This window comes from Diachasmimorpha longicaudata, chromosome 19, assembly GCF_034640455.1.
Source record: "Diachasmimorpha longicaudata isolate KC_UGA_2023 chromosome 19, iyDiaLong2, whole genome shotgun sequence".
Classification (NCBI taxonomy): domain Eukaryota; kingdom Metazoa; phylum Arthropoda; class Insecta; order Hymenoptera; family Braconidae; genus Diachasmimorpha; species Diachasmimorpha longicaudata.
This window is the reverse complement of record NC_087243.1, coordinates 1,612,153-1,626,919: the sequence shown is the minus strand read 5'-3', so window position 1 is coordinate 1,626,919 and position 14,767 is coordinate 1,612,153. Positions and strand designations below refer to the sequence as shown.

General features: G+C 42.1%; 2 protein-coding genes across 2 annotated transcripts; both read right to left on the bottom strand.

Annotated features, from left to right (window-relative positions):
- Nucleotides 1-662: 662 nt before the first annotated feature.
- LOC135171209 (uncharacterized) lies at nt 663-6,372 on the bottom strand. The gene is made up of 3 exons (XM_064137597.1): nt 4,815-6,372; nt 3,329-4,750; nt 663-3,283 (listed from the first exon to the last, which is right to left on the bottom strand). The coding sequence occupies exons 1-3, from the start codon at nt 6,370-6,372 to the stop codon at nt 663-665; spliced, it is 5,601 nt and encodes a 1,866-aa protein (XP_063993667.1).
- A 4,881-nt stretch (nt 6,373-11,253) lies between these two features.
- LOC135171208 (uncharacterized) lies at nt 11,254-12,969 on the bottom strand. Its single transcript, XM_064137596.1, has 4 exons — nt 12,961-12,969; nt 12,460-12,513; nt 11,813-12,379; nt 11,254-11,566 (listed from the first exon to the last, which is right to left on the bottom strand). Exons 1-4 carry the CDS (start codon nt 12,967-12,969, stop codon nt 11,549-11,551), a joined length of 648 nt encoding a protein of 215 aa, XP_063993666.1. The 3' UTR covers nt 11,254-11,548.
- Between the last annotated feature and the right edge of the window lie 1,798 nt (nt 12,970-14,767).

Here is a 14,767-nt window from a genome sequence, read left to right as displayed (position 1 = left end):
TTGCGCCGGATTCCGCGAAAATCGCGAGCTATCCCCTCTGAAATTTGCCCGCGATTGTTTATTATTATTTATCTCGATAATAGGCTCTTTTACAGCATTTTGTCAAGAGACCTGTTTGAGATAGAGACGAGTATGCGGTGCCGATTTGGGATCAGTGGGAAAAATTAAAAGACACAAGACACGTTAGACTATTGGGGGATGCACTGTTTAATTTATTATAAATAATTTGAGGCGTAACCTCGCGTCTTTGAAAGAATTGTACAGTTAATGGTTGATAATTTCAATTCCCGCACTGCTGGTGATATACTAGAACAGTTATAGAGCACGCGATTGAAAAATTGAGGTTTTCTTGGAGATATTTGATTTAGAGATAGCTACAAAAAAACTTGAACGTCTGTGGTTCGTCAAGGCTGTAGATGGACTGACTCTCAGAAACGTCCGTTGGGCGTACGAGTCGTAGCGCGTGGTGATTTTCTCATCCCTCTATAGGGTGATTTAGAAAAACTATTTGAATTAAGTTTTCTGGAATGTTCGAGAATATTTACTGGAGGATTGGGTGATCTTTCTCTCTCTTTTAAACATCCCGGGGCCCATTCATCATCAGGGATGATGAATTATCTCTCTTGAGTTTCTCTTCTACGGTGGATGGCTTTGGTAGGTGTCTACTCCTCTTCCTGCTCTGGCTCCTCTTCTGGAGGTTGTTCTGCTGGAGGTGGATCTGTCGGTAGGAGGCAGAGCTTGGCGATGGGTCTTTTGAAGATTGAGCTGGTGCTGGTGATCCTCTCTAAGATGGGAGTTCCATTTTGTTGTGTTGGAACTGATGCTTTTGAGGTCCTGATGGTTGCAACTCTGGTTAGGCCATCTGCTCCTGGGTGAATTTCTATTACTCTTGCGAGGGGCCATTTTGCTGGAGGATAATCTTCGTCGATCATCAGGACCATGTCTCCAACCTCGATGTTCCTCTCTCTCTGGTTCCACTTATAGATGGCTTGATGTCGTTGGAGACACTCTCTAGCCCATCTGGACCAGAACTGCTGGATTTTTTGAGTAACCAGATTCCATCTTTGTAGTTTTCTGGGCTCTCTGTTGAGGAGGGTTGGTTCTGGTATGATCTGGAGTGGCTCACCGATCAGGAAATGTCCTGGGGTGAGTGCTTGGAGGTCTTCTGCGTCATCCGTCATTGGAGTGATTGGCCTCGAATTCAGGCAGGCCTCGATTTGGATGAGGATGCTGTTGAGTTCCTCATAGGTGAATGTTGATGATCCGAGGACTCTCTTGAGGTGGAACTTGGTGGATTTCACAGCTGCCTCCCATTTGCCACCAAAGTGGGGTGCTCTCGGTGGTGAGAAGCTCCATTGAGTCCCCTGTGTGGCGAGGGCAGCTTGAATCTCGAGGTTCTCTCTCGAGGGTTGATTGTACAGCGTCTTGAGTACTGAGGCTGCGCCAACAAATGTAGTGGCGTTGTCGCTGTACATCACTTCGGGGATTCCTCTTCTTCCGGTGAATCTCTTATATGCCCCTATGAAGGCATCTGTCGTCTGCCTGGACACGAGCTCGAGATGAACAGCTGATGTGCTGAAACAGACAAAAACTGCAATATGCACCATAGATGGTTGGGCGTTTGTAGGCCGCCATTTGAGAATGGGAAGTGGACCTGCATAGTCCAGTCCCGTGTGGAGGAATGCTCGTGTTGGTGAAGTTCTAACAGCCGGCAGTGGTGCCATTCGCTGTTGAGCCTGGCGTCCTCGGTGTCTGATGCAGATGGCACATTTCTGGATATGGGCTCTGACAGTGCCTCTGCCACCGATGATCCAGTACTTCTGTCGCGTGAAAGCTAGGGTGAGTTGTGTCCCACCGTGCAGAGTTTTTCGGTGAGCTTCTTCGAGGACTAACGTCGTTAGTCGTGACTGTCGAGGCAGGATTGCTGGGTGAATCTCTTCGGGATCCAGCTGTGAGTTTTTGAGACGGCCTCCTAGTCGGATAATTCCGAGTTCGTCTAGAGTGGGCGTTAACTTTGCCAGAGGATGACTCCGTGGTACTTGAGCGTTTCTCACGAGCAACCTATGAACAGAAGCAAAATATTGAGCTTGAGTTATTTTTACCCAGAATGTCCTGGCCTCGATGAGTTCTCTGATGGTGAGGACGGGCGTCTGGGGAACTGACTGTCTTCTAAATCGCTCGATTGCTCTGTTCAGTGTCGCTGTTACTTGGAGTACCTTTTCCATTCTGGAGTACCTGTTGAGTAGTTCGGCTAAGGCATTGATCTTCATGGCCACTGGGTAGGATGGTGATGGTCTTGCTTCGGTTGCTGCTACTGCTGGAACGTCTTCTATTGAGGAAGGCCATTCCTGGGGATCCTGGTTAATCCATTCAGGTCCGGTCCACCATAGGGGATGTACTGCTAGTTCTTGAGGAGCTATTCCTCTTGAGGCACAGTCGGCTGGATTCTCCTTGCCGCTGATATGTCTCCAGCTTGCATCTGGGAGTGAGTCCTGGATTTTGATGACTCGGTTTTGGACGTAGTCTTTCCATCTTGAGGGGTGTCCTTTGATCCATGCCAGGGTTACCATAGAATCTGTCCATAGGTGAGTTTCTACTTCCCTGAGGTCGAGCATCTCTTTGGTGATGACCACTAACTTCGTAAGCAGGACAGCTGCGTTGAGTTCAAGACGAGGAATGGTCATACGCTTGATAGGAGCCACTCTTGTTTTTGCGCAGACCAATACTGTTGAAGTAGGCTCATTGAAGTTCTCTGTCCTGAGGTACACTACTGCACCCATTGCTGCGGTGGAGGCGTCTGCGAATCCATGGATTTGGATTCTCTTCGTCTTGGATGAAATTCTCAACCATCTCGGTACTGAGATTTGATTCAGCGTATTGAGATTGAGCCTGAAGTCTTTCCATTGGCGTTGATAGTCTTCTGGTAGAGGTTCATCCCAGTTGAGTTTGAACTTCCATAGATCCTGGATGATTATTTTTCCTCGAGTGACTACTGGTGCGATGAGTCCCAATGGATCGAAGAGTTGAGCTATTTCTGATAGTGTTGTCCTCTTCGTGAACACTGCTGAATCGAACTCCTTTGATTTGTATTGGAATGTATCACTGGTTTGATGCCAATACAATCCAAGGACTTTGGTGATAGGCTCTTGGAATTGGATTATCGATTGAGTTGATGGTATTCCTAATGTCTCCAAGGCTTGTGGACAGTTGCTGCTCCACTTCTGGAGTGGAAACCCGCCTGCTTGGCAAAGACCACTCAGCTGCCAGGCGATTTCTCTGAGTTCTTCTGCGGTTTCTGCTCCACCTTAAATGTCATCGACATATCTGCCTTTGGTGAGTGTCTCAACTGCGGCAGGATATCGATGGCCTTCGTCCTCTGCTAATTGCTGGAGCACTCTTAGAGATAGCCATGGAGAACAGTTGAGTCCGTACGTAACTGTGGTGAGCTCGTAGGTGATGAGCTGTTGTTGCGAATTGTGCAACAGTATTCTCTGGAGATTCCACTGGTCTTTGTGAACGTTTATCTGTCGAAACATCTTGACTATGTCTGTTCCAAAGACTAGTTTGTGCTTCCTCAGCCATGTCAAGACGTTCATCGTGTCTGCTTGGAGCTTCCCACCAGGATAGAGGATATCGTTGAGGGATATTCCTGATGAGGTTTTGCTTGAGCCGTTGAAGACTACTCTCAATTTCGTAGTGAGTGCGTCTTCTCGTAGAACCCCGTGATGCGGTAGATAGTATGCTGTGGAGGGTTCTTCTTCTATTGGTGCTCTCCTCATGTGTCCTAATGCCTCATACTCATCGATGAAGTCTCTATAGAGCTTGGCATAATTATCGTCTGCCTTGAGACGACGTGCAACTGACTGTAGTTGCCTTGAGGCTTTGAGCTTTGAGTTGCCGAGTGCTTCTGCTGATGTCCTTAGAGGGAGTCTAACTGTATAGCGCCCGGTCTTGTCTCTTGAGTGCGTGGACTTAAATATTTTCTCACACTGGAGTTCATCTGGTGATAGCTCTGAGTTCTGCGTTGTGGGTAATTCTTCCTGGGTCCAAAATCTTTGAAGAAGCTCTAGGAGTTGTTCATTGGAGGATTCCTTTACGGCCGATAATGAAATCCTTGGTGAACAACCTTTGCATTCGAATGGTCCGGATAGGATCCATCCGAATACGGTTTGTTGGCCAACTAATTGAGTATTACTGGAGCTGACTACTCTCTGCTTGAGGATCCGCCCATAGGTATCAGCTCCTAATATGATGTCTATTGGCCCAGGTTTGAGATAGTCTGGATCGGCTAGTTGAAGACCTTGGAGTGGGTCGATCCTTGGTGATTTGCAGGAGAAGGATGGTAGCTTCACGGTGAGTTTCTTGAGGACGTGAGCTTCAAGGTCAACTTGTTCTGACCCGTCGATTGCGTAGAGCGTAATTGAAGCTACTCCTCTCGTGCGCCCTGCGTTCGTCTCTGCGATTCCGATGAGCTCAATTGATGATGACCTTATTGAGAGGTAGAGAGATTTTACTAGTTGCTCGGAGATGAAGGATAGCTCTGATCCTTGATCGAGGAGCATTCTTATACTCAGTGTGAAGCCTCTTGGAGATTGGATTCTTGCTTGGGCTGTGGCTAGCAATACACATTGGTGAGTGTCTTTTGATTGGTGACTCCGCTGATTATTGAGTATCTTCTGATTGCGTGTCTCTTCTGCCTTACTGATCGTTGCCGTGTTGAGCGTAGTCTTCGGTGATGTACTTCTCGAGTCTGTTGAGTTGAGTGCGATCAGTAAGGGTTCTGATTAAAGTGAATGATTTTTATGTACACTCACTCCAATCTGTCGACTCCTTCTTTGGAGGTGCAATCTCTGCCTTTGAGGTGGAAGCTACTGGCTCGTTCTGGTGCACCTCTCCCGAGGTGTGTGGGCTGCCTCCGTGGATCAGAGTGTGGTGCCTGCGTTTGCAGGTGAAGCACGTCTTTTGAGTCTTGCACTTTGAGAAGACGTGTGGCCCTAGACAGTTGAAGCACAGTCTGGTGGTTGATACGAAGTCGTTCCTCTTAATTGGTGACAGGGCTATGAATTTTTCGCAATTCGCGATGAAATGCGACCCCTTGCAGTAAGCGCAGTTGTTACTGGGCTTAGTTGCTTCCCGATGATCGGCTGATTGAGTTGACGCGGTGAAAACCCTTCTTGTTCCTTGAGGAGATGCTGGTCGTGGTCGTTGGGTCTGCGACTTGGAATGGAGTCGTTCTCCTGCGTTGATGCCTCGTGCGCACGACTCCACGAAGTTGGTGAACTCCTTGAGTGATGGGAAATCCTTGGAATCCCCTACTTTGAGTTCCCATGCTCTTAGGGTCTCTGTGTCCAGAGATCTTCTTAATAGATGAACCAGCATCTGTTCCAAAATCTGGTCTTTTGGAAGCTTGGTTGTGGTGATCAGCTGATCGAACGTCTCCAGCGTAGCTGCCGCGTTCGAATTGAGGTTCTCTGCGTTCGCCTTAGTGATTTTGGGAAGACTGAGGACCCTGTTGAATAGAGCTTGTGCTGCTAATCTAGGATCCTCATATTTCCTCACTAATTTGTCCCATGCCTTCTCATAATTCTCCTCGGTGATTGTGAATGTGGACAATAATTGAGAGGCTGGTCCCTTGAGTGCTTCCTTGAGACGAACCAGCTTCTGTACTGGTGGGATTGAGTCGTCCTTGCTCACCAGTGATTGGAATAGATCTCTAAATTGGCTCCATTTAGAGTGACTCCCGTCGAACGTGATGAGGGAGATTCGCTTCAGTTGATTGGCCTGCTTCGTTGAGGTGGAGGCGTTAGCCTCCTCTTTTTTAAGTTGCCCTTTCAGTTGATAAATCAACTTTGTGCAGTCCCGACGCCATGTGGTGGCCTTTTTACACCCCTCATAGGCCAGGTACTCTTGAGTGGGAAGCAGGTTGACCGCGAAGTCCTTTTGAATGGTCACTACCTCGTTCCAGTCAGCTTCCAGCATTTTCTCGTGGCCCTCGAGTTCATCTAACGTGAGCCTAGTTATTTGAGTGGCCAGTTCCAGCAGCTCCTTGTGCAGTTCACTAAATCCACGCAGCTTTGTTCGGATTTGCTGGAGCTGGAAGTTTTGTAGCGCAGACAGATTCAGCGGGTCCGGTATTGGTGGCACCCCAATACATGATTCCCGCGTCTTGATGCGAGTTGGAGTGGGCTCTGGTTGCTTTTGCTCTGAGACGTCATCATTAACCTCTAATGATGACGGACCTGGAGTGGGCATGTCCTCTGTAGCTTCGGACACTCTAATACTTGGACGAGCAAAATTAGCATCCGCATCTTTAAATTGATCATCGAGAATCTCTTCGAGATCGTCTGGGTGTTTTTGGTGTAAGTCAGACATGGTTACTTACTTGGTGAGTAGCTATTTGATTTCTACTTTACCTAATGCTGACTTATTCACACTTGCAGTCGGTAATGTAGAGTGCTTACTTGGTGATGCCGCTTTCTGAGGTCGGTTGAGTCCCACTGAGGTTCGGCTGAGTTCGGCTTCACGAGGTGTTCCGACGGTTCGAAGAAGCACGTTGAGTCCTGGGTGTCGGTGTTTATGGTTGAGTACGCCTGAATGTAAACACTAGACCCAGTGTTTGGTGATGTTCTCTGACCTTGTCCTTTTGTTAAGCCCGTGAGGAATGTTGACCGCACGTACCTGAGTGTCAATTATCACTTCACGAACTTTTCACTGAACAAAATTCACGATGTAATTTTTCCACCGATTTCCCATATCCGGCTCGAAGGACCAAATGTTTGAGATAGAGACGAGTATGCGGTGCCGATTTGGGATCAGTGGGAAAAATTAAAAGACACAAGACACGTTAGACTATTGGGGGATGCACTGTTTAATTTATTATAAATAATTTGAGGCGTAACCTCGCGTCTTTGAAAGAATTGTACAGTTAATGGTTGATAATTTCAATTCCCGCACTGCTGGTGATATACTAGAACAGTTATAGAGCACGCGATTGAAAAATTGAGGTTTTCTTGGAGATATTTGATTTAGAGATAGCTACAAAAACTTGAACGTCTGTGGTGCGTCAAGGCTGTAGATGGACTGACTCTCAGAAACGTCCGTTGGGCGTACGAGTCGTAGCGCGTGGTGATTTTCTCATCCCTCTATAGGGTGATTTAGAAAAACTATTTGAATTAAGTTTTCTGGAATGTTCGAGAATATTTACTGGAGGATTGGGTGATCTTTCTCTCTCTTTTAAACAATATCTCTTGACAAAACACTGTAGGGCTATTGCATAATGAGATAATTAACATTTAAATAATTAGCTTTGGAACGCCAAGGGGGATGCCCACGATTTTCCGAATTTTTCCAACAAAAAACCCGTTTTGCCAATTATCTTGTAAACAAATGGGTTTACAACATTTTGTCAAGACGGCTTTTTTGCGAGAAATGCAATTTTAAACATTAATGATCTTATCGAAAAATCGCGTAGATGTCTTAATTTGATAATTAATCGCCGATTGTTGTTTAAAATTCAAATCCAATTATTCAATAAACAAATGGATTTACGGGATTCCACCAGAAGACATTTATTGTAGAAAATTGGATTCTCTGCAAAAAATGTCTTGTGACAAAAGGCCGTAAATCCATTTGTTTAGTTGATAATCAAGAAAACGCGGTTATTGCGCCGGATTCCGCGAAAATCGCGAGCTATCCCCTCTGAAATTTGCCCGCGATTGTTTATTATTAATTATCTCGATAATAGGCTCTTTTACAGCATTTTGTCAAGAGACCTTTCTTGTTGTAAATTAAATTTACAATAAAAAAGATCTCTTGACAAAATGCTGTAAAAGAGCCTATTATCGAGATAATTAATCATAAACAATCGCGGGTAAATTTCAGAGGGGATGCCCGCGATTTTCAGAATTTTTCCACCAAAAAACACGTTTTGCCAATTATCCTGTAAACAAATGGGTTTACAACATTTTGTCAAGACGGTTTTTTTGCCAAAAATTCAATTTTACACATTAATGATTGTATCGAAAAATCGCGTAGATGTCTTAGTTTAATAATTAATCGCGGATTGTTGTTTAAATTTTACATCCAATTATTACATAAACAAATGGATTTACGGGACCCGCCATAAGACATTTGTTGTAGACAATTTGATTCTTTGATAATCAAGAAATCGCGTTTATTATTTAACGTGTTTATTATTATTTCGACAATTTTAAACATTAATTATGTAATTTAATCACCCCCTCTACCCCCCCCCCCAAGGTTTGTCTTGAAATTGGCAATGATTGAGAGAGAAATATCTTCCCCCCCCCCTCTCTTCCTCTCACTAGCGGAATGGAACGTCCGTCCGTGGGGAAGGGGAAGCACGCACACCGCTTACCCGCGGCACACGGACGTACAGCCGCGCAAAGCTCGCGCCCCATTGGCCCCTCTTTTCACCCCCATATCTCGATAGGGGTGCGTCGGGGCGAAAAGTGGAAAAGGACTTTTCGGTTCCAAACCACCCCCCAAACACGCCGGTGCACCCTTTACAATAAGATAAAGGGGACCCTGTAGAATCAAACAAATATTAATCGGCTGTTCTTTAGCGTTGATTTCTGGGAGGTTTTAGCTAAAGAACAGACTGGGGCCCTCCCTATGTGAGATCTTGCAACGCTTAAATTTTTCAATTTGTCATAAATTAAAGCAACAAATCCTAGAGTTGTAATATCTCAAATAGTCCCTGGTGTGATTGCCGGGGCGGCAATCTTTTTGCGGAGGGGAGTAGTGTTACGTGTCCCCCTTCGAAGACTCATTCATTTGTCTATGATCTGAACTTCCGGAGAATCACGACTGTGTTTTGGATATAACTTTAGTCTTGTGTGTCTCTCTTCGGAGCTCTGACGTGTCACAGCGTTCCAAGTCTCATAATAATCTAATGTAATAATTAAAGATTTTCTAATTATTTGTGAACATCAAATTATGCGATTGAGATTATTTATTCCCTTCACATAACCAAGAACATCGCTGCTTGCAAATTACTTTTCGTGAGTAGTAGTGCAGGAGACATTGTTGCCGCACCAAGGTGTATACCTGCGAGTTACAACCGTAGGGAAGGTTCAAACTGGATGTGTGCAAAAAAATCGCGTTTTTAATTTTTATTGATAAAACCATTAACTCCAAACCTATGCCACTTGCGTTCAATAAACATTTACAGGAGTGGGACGGATTTTGAAATGAAAACAAAAATAATGTTCCAACAATTATAATTAACATTATTACTTATGTTAAGAACTATGAACAAACATTAACATGAATACATCCTTTGTATCACTTATCTGTGATTCCGGAGAGCTTTATCTATTTTAATCATAAAATTGATTAGTAGCAAAAATGCACTGACCAAAAATAAATCCCGTCTTGTTGATAAAAATGATTGCCGAATGAAGGACGGCGGTGCTCCATATAGGCAAGAAAAGTGAATAGAAGAAATGGCTAGGAGCCGGATAGCTCAGTTGGGGAAGCACCCGATGCATAATCGGAAGGTCCCGGGTTCAAATCCCGGTCTGGACTATCCATTTTTTCAGTAATTTTTCTTGCAAAAATCATATGGAGAATTATCCTGTTCCCCTTCCTACCTCATCCAAAATCCTATCCAACGATTTCCTTTGACGTCACAAGAAATGTGGAACGCTATATAAACTTCCCGTGATGGTAAAAATGTTTGCCGTATGAAGGTCGGCGGTGCTCCATATAGGCAAGAAAAGTGAACGGAAAAAATGGCTAGGAGCCGGATAGCTCAGTTGGGAGAGCACCCGATGCAGTAATAAAATTCTCTACAGCAGAGCTGAAATTCCAAGAATCGATAATTTTATTCTCAGATTAAGTCGAAATTACTATAATAAACTTGAAATCATCAAAAACGAAACTATTAATGCACTTGCGGAGTTCCCAGCAGACGAGGCTGTGGGAAGAGCTCGCTGTGGGTGTATTAAACCCCAATACTTCACGTATTATGATAGAATTGGTTTGTTTCAGGACGAACTGAACAGACCAGTCTTATTCCACATTAGCAGACATAAATATAACAAAAAAATCCCCATAGACGATTTTGAAAATAAAGAATTTGTATATTCGAGAGACATCCCAAAAGTGGATTTTGAAGATTTCTCTAGAGTAAATAAGCAATTTTGGTGGCTGAACCCTGGCGACAGGCACATGAGGGAATTGAAAATTCGCGAAGAACTCTTCAAACAATTGAATAAAAATAAAAATAAAGATAGACGTCGAAATCGATTTCACCGTCACAATTATCGTCCTCCTTAAAATTCTCTCTTTTTGAGTTAGAGTCGGATTAACATATATATCAGCTCAATAATTCATCGCAACAATGACTCATGATCAATGATTCATACATACTTAAGTGAACCAAAAGAATTGTATTCACAATTAGTGATTTTTTTTTATTTTTGTTTATTGATAAAAAAAAAAATCTCGTTCGTTTAACTCTAATCAATTTGCCAATACTGTTGTGCTTTTTTTTTATACACCCAAGCAATCTTTATATACATACCTTTTTTTTTTTAAGCACTTTATTATAAAACAACTTACTTGATACATTATATATTGTATAAACCTCACCATAGGATATACCCTGTTTTTGATTATTTTATATAAATACCACAGAGTATTATCGTTACTAAATAAGCTAGAGAGTCTCTACAGGCCAAAGTTTATATATCTTTTTTTTTTATTGTAAAAGAAACCATTTTTTTTATACTAGTTTTTAAGGTTTGTAAATATTGTATATAATAACTGTTGTATTACGAATAAAAACTTGGTTAAAAAAAAAAAAAAAAAAGAGAGCACCCGATGCATAATCGGAAGGTCCCGGGTTCAAATCCCGGTCTGGACTATCCATTTTTTCAGTAATTTTTCTTGCAAAAATCATATGGAGAATTATCCTGTTCCCCTTCCTACCTCATCCAAAATCCTATCCAACGATTTCCTTTGACGTCACAAGAAATGTGGAACGCTATATAAACTTCCCGTCTTGATGGTTTCTTCTATTCACTTTTCTTGCCTATATGGAGCACCGCCGACCTTCATACGGCAAACATTTTTACCATCAAGACAGGAAGTTTATATAGCGTTCCACATTTCTTGTGACGTCAAAGGAAATCGTTGGATAGGATTTTGGATAAGGTAGGAAGGGGAACAGGATAATTCTCCATATGATTTTTGCAATTAATTAGTTTTTGCCATATTGAAATGAATTCTGGATAAATACTAATGTTAATGAATAGATTATTATAATTCCATCTGTTTTGATTGTTAAAGCTAAATGAGTATCAACCTTACTGCTATGAAGTTGGCAGTCTTTAAAAGTAAAAAATCAGATTCTTAAAGAGCTCAAGCTTGTCAATGTTTTAGTTTTGTGTAAAAAAATAACAGTGTTAAACTTGTTATAGAACTCAATTTTTGGGTGGAAAAATAACAGTTTAGAACTTGTTATAGAAAAAGTTTTCAATTTTGCAATTGAACTTCCAGAGTAAATAGCACGTCATTAAAGCTATTCAGCTTTTAGTTTCTGAAACAAAAAAGATTATCTGTTCTTAATAACTGTTTAATGAATGATTCAATGCATTTTCATTTATATTTCCATAGAAAATTTTTTTTATTAATGTTCTAATGAAAATATTATACTGAATTCTGCTTGAAACTAAGCCAACATTAGATGAAAATATTGCAATATTCTCTTGCTTTGAAGGGAGAATAATGAAAAATGAAAAGTAATTAAATTTGGGTAACCATAACCACTAATAAAAAAAAGTACCTTATTCGCGACGTCCATCGCCTCTCCAGATGCAGATTCAGCTGCCCCTCGTTTGAGAGGAGGTGCTTCGACAGCATCATCCAACTCATCTTCATTGAGGGCTACATCCTCAGTCAGGGAGGCGATGTCATCCATGCTGTTAATATTCAGAACAAAACCATCCCCACGACGATCAACTCGACCTATAATGGTCATTTTGATTCCCTCGATCAAATCTTCTCTCGGGATGTATGTTACCACGTGAATGGTCATGCGATGAACCCTTGTACAAAACATGCCACATCCATAACTCGAACCACTTACCGTGGTAATGCTTCTGAATGGTTCTTTGAGCCATCCAGTGATCTGGACTGGCTCGCGAGCAGCACAAACGTTCTCCATCTCAATTTTTTCATATGAGATGACCTTCGACCTTCCATTGTCAGCTCCATTCGTAATGTTAAATGTGCCAAGGATGTCGAAAGTGCTCCCACGTCCAAATTGACATTCTTTGTCGTTCACAGTGTCCGTTGATCGCCGATACTGTGGATTGGCCGCTTTAATAATCCCTCCAGTGAGTTTTATTATCTAGAAAGTAAAATTTCAAATTTTTCATATATTCCATAGATATTCATATAGTTATTCATTTTTTTTCCAAAACAGAAAACTGAACTGGGATTTATGTTATTTATTCGTTGACATTTTTTTTCCCTCAAGGTTCCCTACAAATAAATAACGTACGTTCTTACGTTCATTTGTTTGCAACGAACCTATCGGGAAATATCCGATAATTTCGGAGCTCTTGTGGTATTCTATGCTATCATTTTTTTATAATTCCAATTTTTTATAATAACCAAATAAACCTCTCTTCATTTCATGGCACAATTCTCTTTGCCGAAATTTGGATAGGAAAAATAATCTCCTGAATACCACTTGAGCTTCAACATTATCGAGTATTCCCCTCTAGGTTCCCTGCATACAAACGAAGTCGTCAAATTGTCAGGAAAATGACTTTTCCTGAAAAATTTGACGATTTTTGAACCTGAAAAACTTGACTCCTTCATTTGTTTGCAACGAATCTATCGGGAAATACTCGATAATTTTGAAGCTCTTGTGGTATTATATGTGACAATTTCACTTTTTTTCTTTTTGAATGGAAATCACTGTACCTGATACATCTTGATCTCATCATTTGTAACGGTTTTCCTATGGCCTCAGCGAAAACTCAATACACTAACATCCAAATAACTCGATTATCCATAAACCTGGCCAAACCATTACCTTCGTTGTCGTCATCCGACAAATCCGTAACGCCAAAAACTCAATACATAAACGGGACCTCTTGGGAAATTAGGAGCTCAATAATCCTCTCTTACATAATTTAGGGCGCCAGCCGATTTTTGACTACGCGGAATCGACGAACCGCAGATAAACCAGACTTTAATCAAAAATGATTACTAATTATCCCCTAAGATCCACTAACGACAAAACGGAATTCGAAAACCTTACTCGGAAATGTGGATTACGAGGGTACGGGACTGCACGGTTGCTCAGTGTGTGGATCGAGGAGAGAGGGGTGGATTCGTGGACGAGAAAAACAAGAACAATGTAAACCCATGATCGTAATCGAAATCGATAGTCTCATCCTTAACTCTAGATGAAGAACAGTAATTTATTTTTAATCCTCATAATTTAATATATTAAATGACAACAATCCATTCTAGGAGATCCGGACTTCTTAGAATTAAATAATTAGTTAAATAAATGAATAATTAGTTAATTAAATAATTAAATAAATGAAGGGATCTCTTGTAAATTTATTCAACTATGGAATTTACTCAAAATATTCCCCTTTAGCCCGGTCACGTGGGTGACGAGTCAGGGATTAGACACGAATCTGAAAGAGAGAGGAGAGGTACAGGTAGCGTGAAACCGAGAGAGAGCGAGATAGGTAACTTACCGGATTTTTCAGGGCGAGGGCGGTTATCAAAGCATTTCAACAATAGGTAGCTCGCGATATTAATAACTAATTCCCTCGGAACGGGACTGATCCGTAACGAGAACTATTAACGAATTAAGAAAGCTGTCGATTAATTTGACGAATTACAATAAACTATGTGAATGAGCGCATAACGATACCACTTCGTGGATTCGAGACTCATTTTTGGTACTTCAAATAACGAGTTGGTCACGTTCAACATACGCAATTAATCCAAGTCGCCGATAATTCGTCAAATGCGCCGTTTGTACCGAGATTTGTATCATTTACCGATATCGCCCGCTTCCCTGCCCAAATTCGACAGCGACGATTTCCGATTCTAGGTAGCTTGATTTTTAATTATGGATGAGGTTCGACACCTCTCATCTATTTAATTTAGTGGGAATTCCAACCATAAATTTTAATCGTCATAACAAAAAGATAGCGTCACCATGCCCAACCGGAATTCCACACTTTTAACAATTATCAGGGAACTAAACCTCAACAAAGAGATAGCGTGATTTTCTCCTAAAACCCCCGGGGTTTGGAGAAATATCAGGTAGCATAGGTAGCGTAGATAACACGAAGAGGTAGTAGAAAAAGGTAGCTGCGTCAATCGCATTGGCGAGACGTCTTATTTATCCTCCTTGAACCAAATCTTTTTTTTTTTATTTTCCAAAAACTTAAGGTAACATATTGGTTCTTAGAAACTAAGGTAGCGTTTTCAGGCGTTTGGAAGATTCTCGATCCTCCAAATCGCTGGTCCTGGCGGTGGCGTCCTTGAGGTGAAGTAGCGACGCAATTTCGAGCCCCGCAGGTTAACTCGAGAATTCAGCACTCATTTCCCGCGGTAACACCACTGTAATATATACACTGGTACTTATCATCTCTGGAGAGTCGCGCTGAGCCGATTTCTCCATTGATTGGAGTGATGCTGGATTCTTCCGGACGATTCTCACCGGGAGTTACTCCGGAGACGATGTTGAGCGTGTCACGGT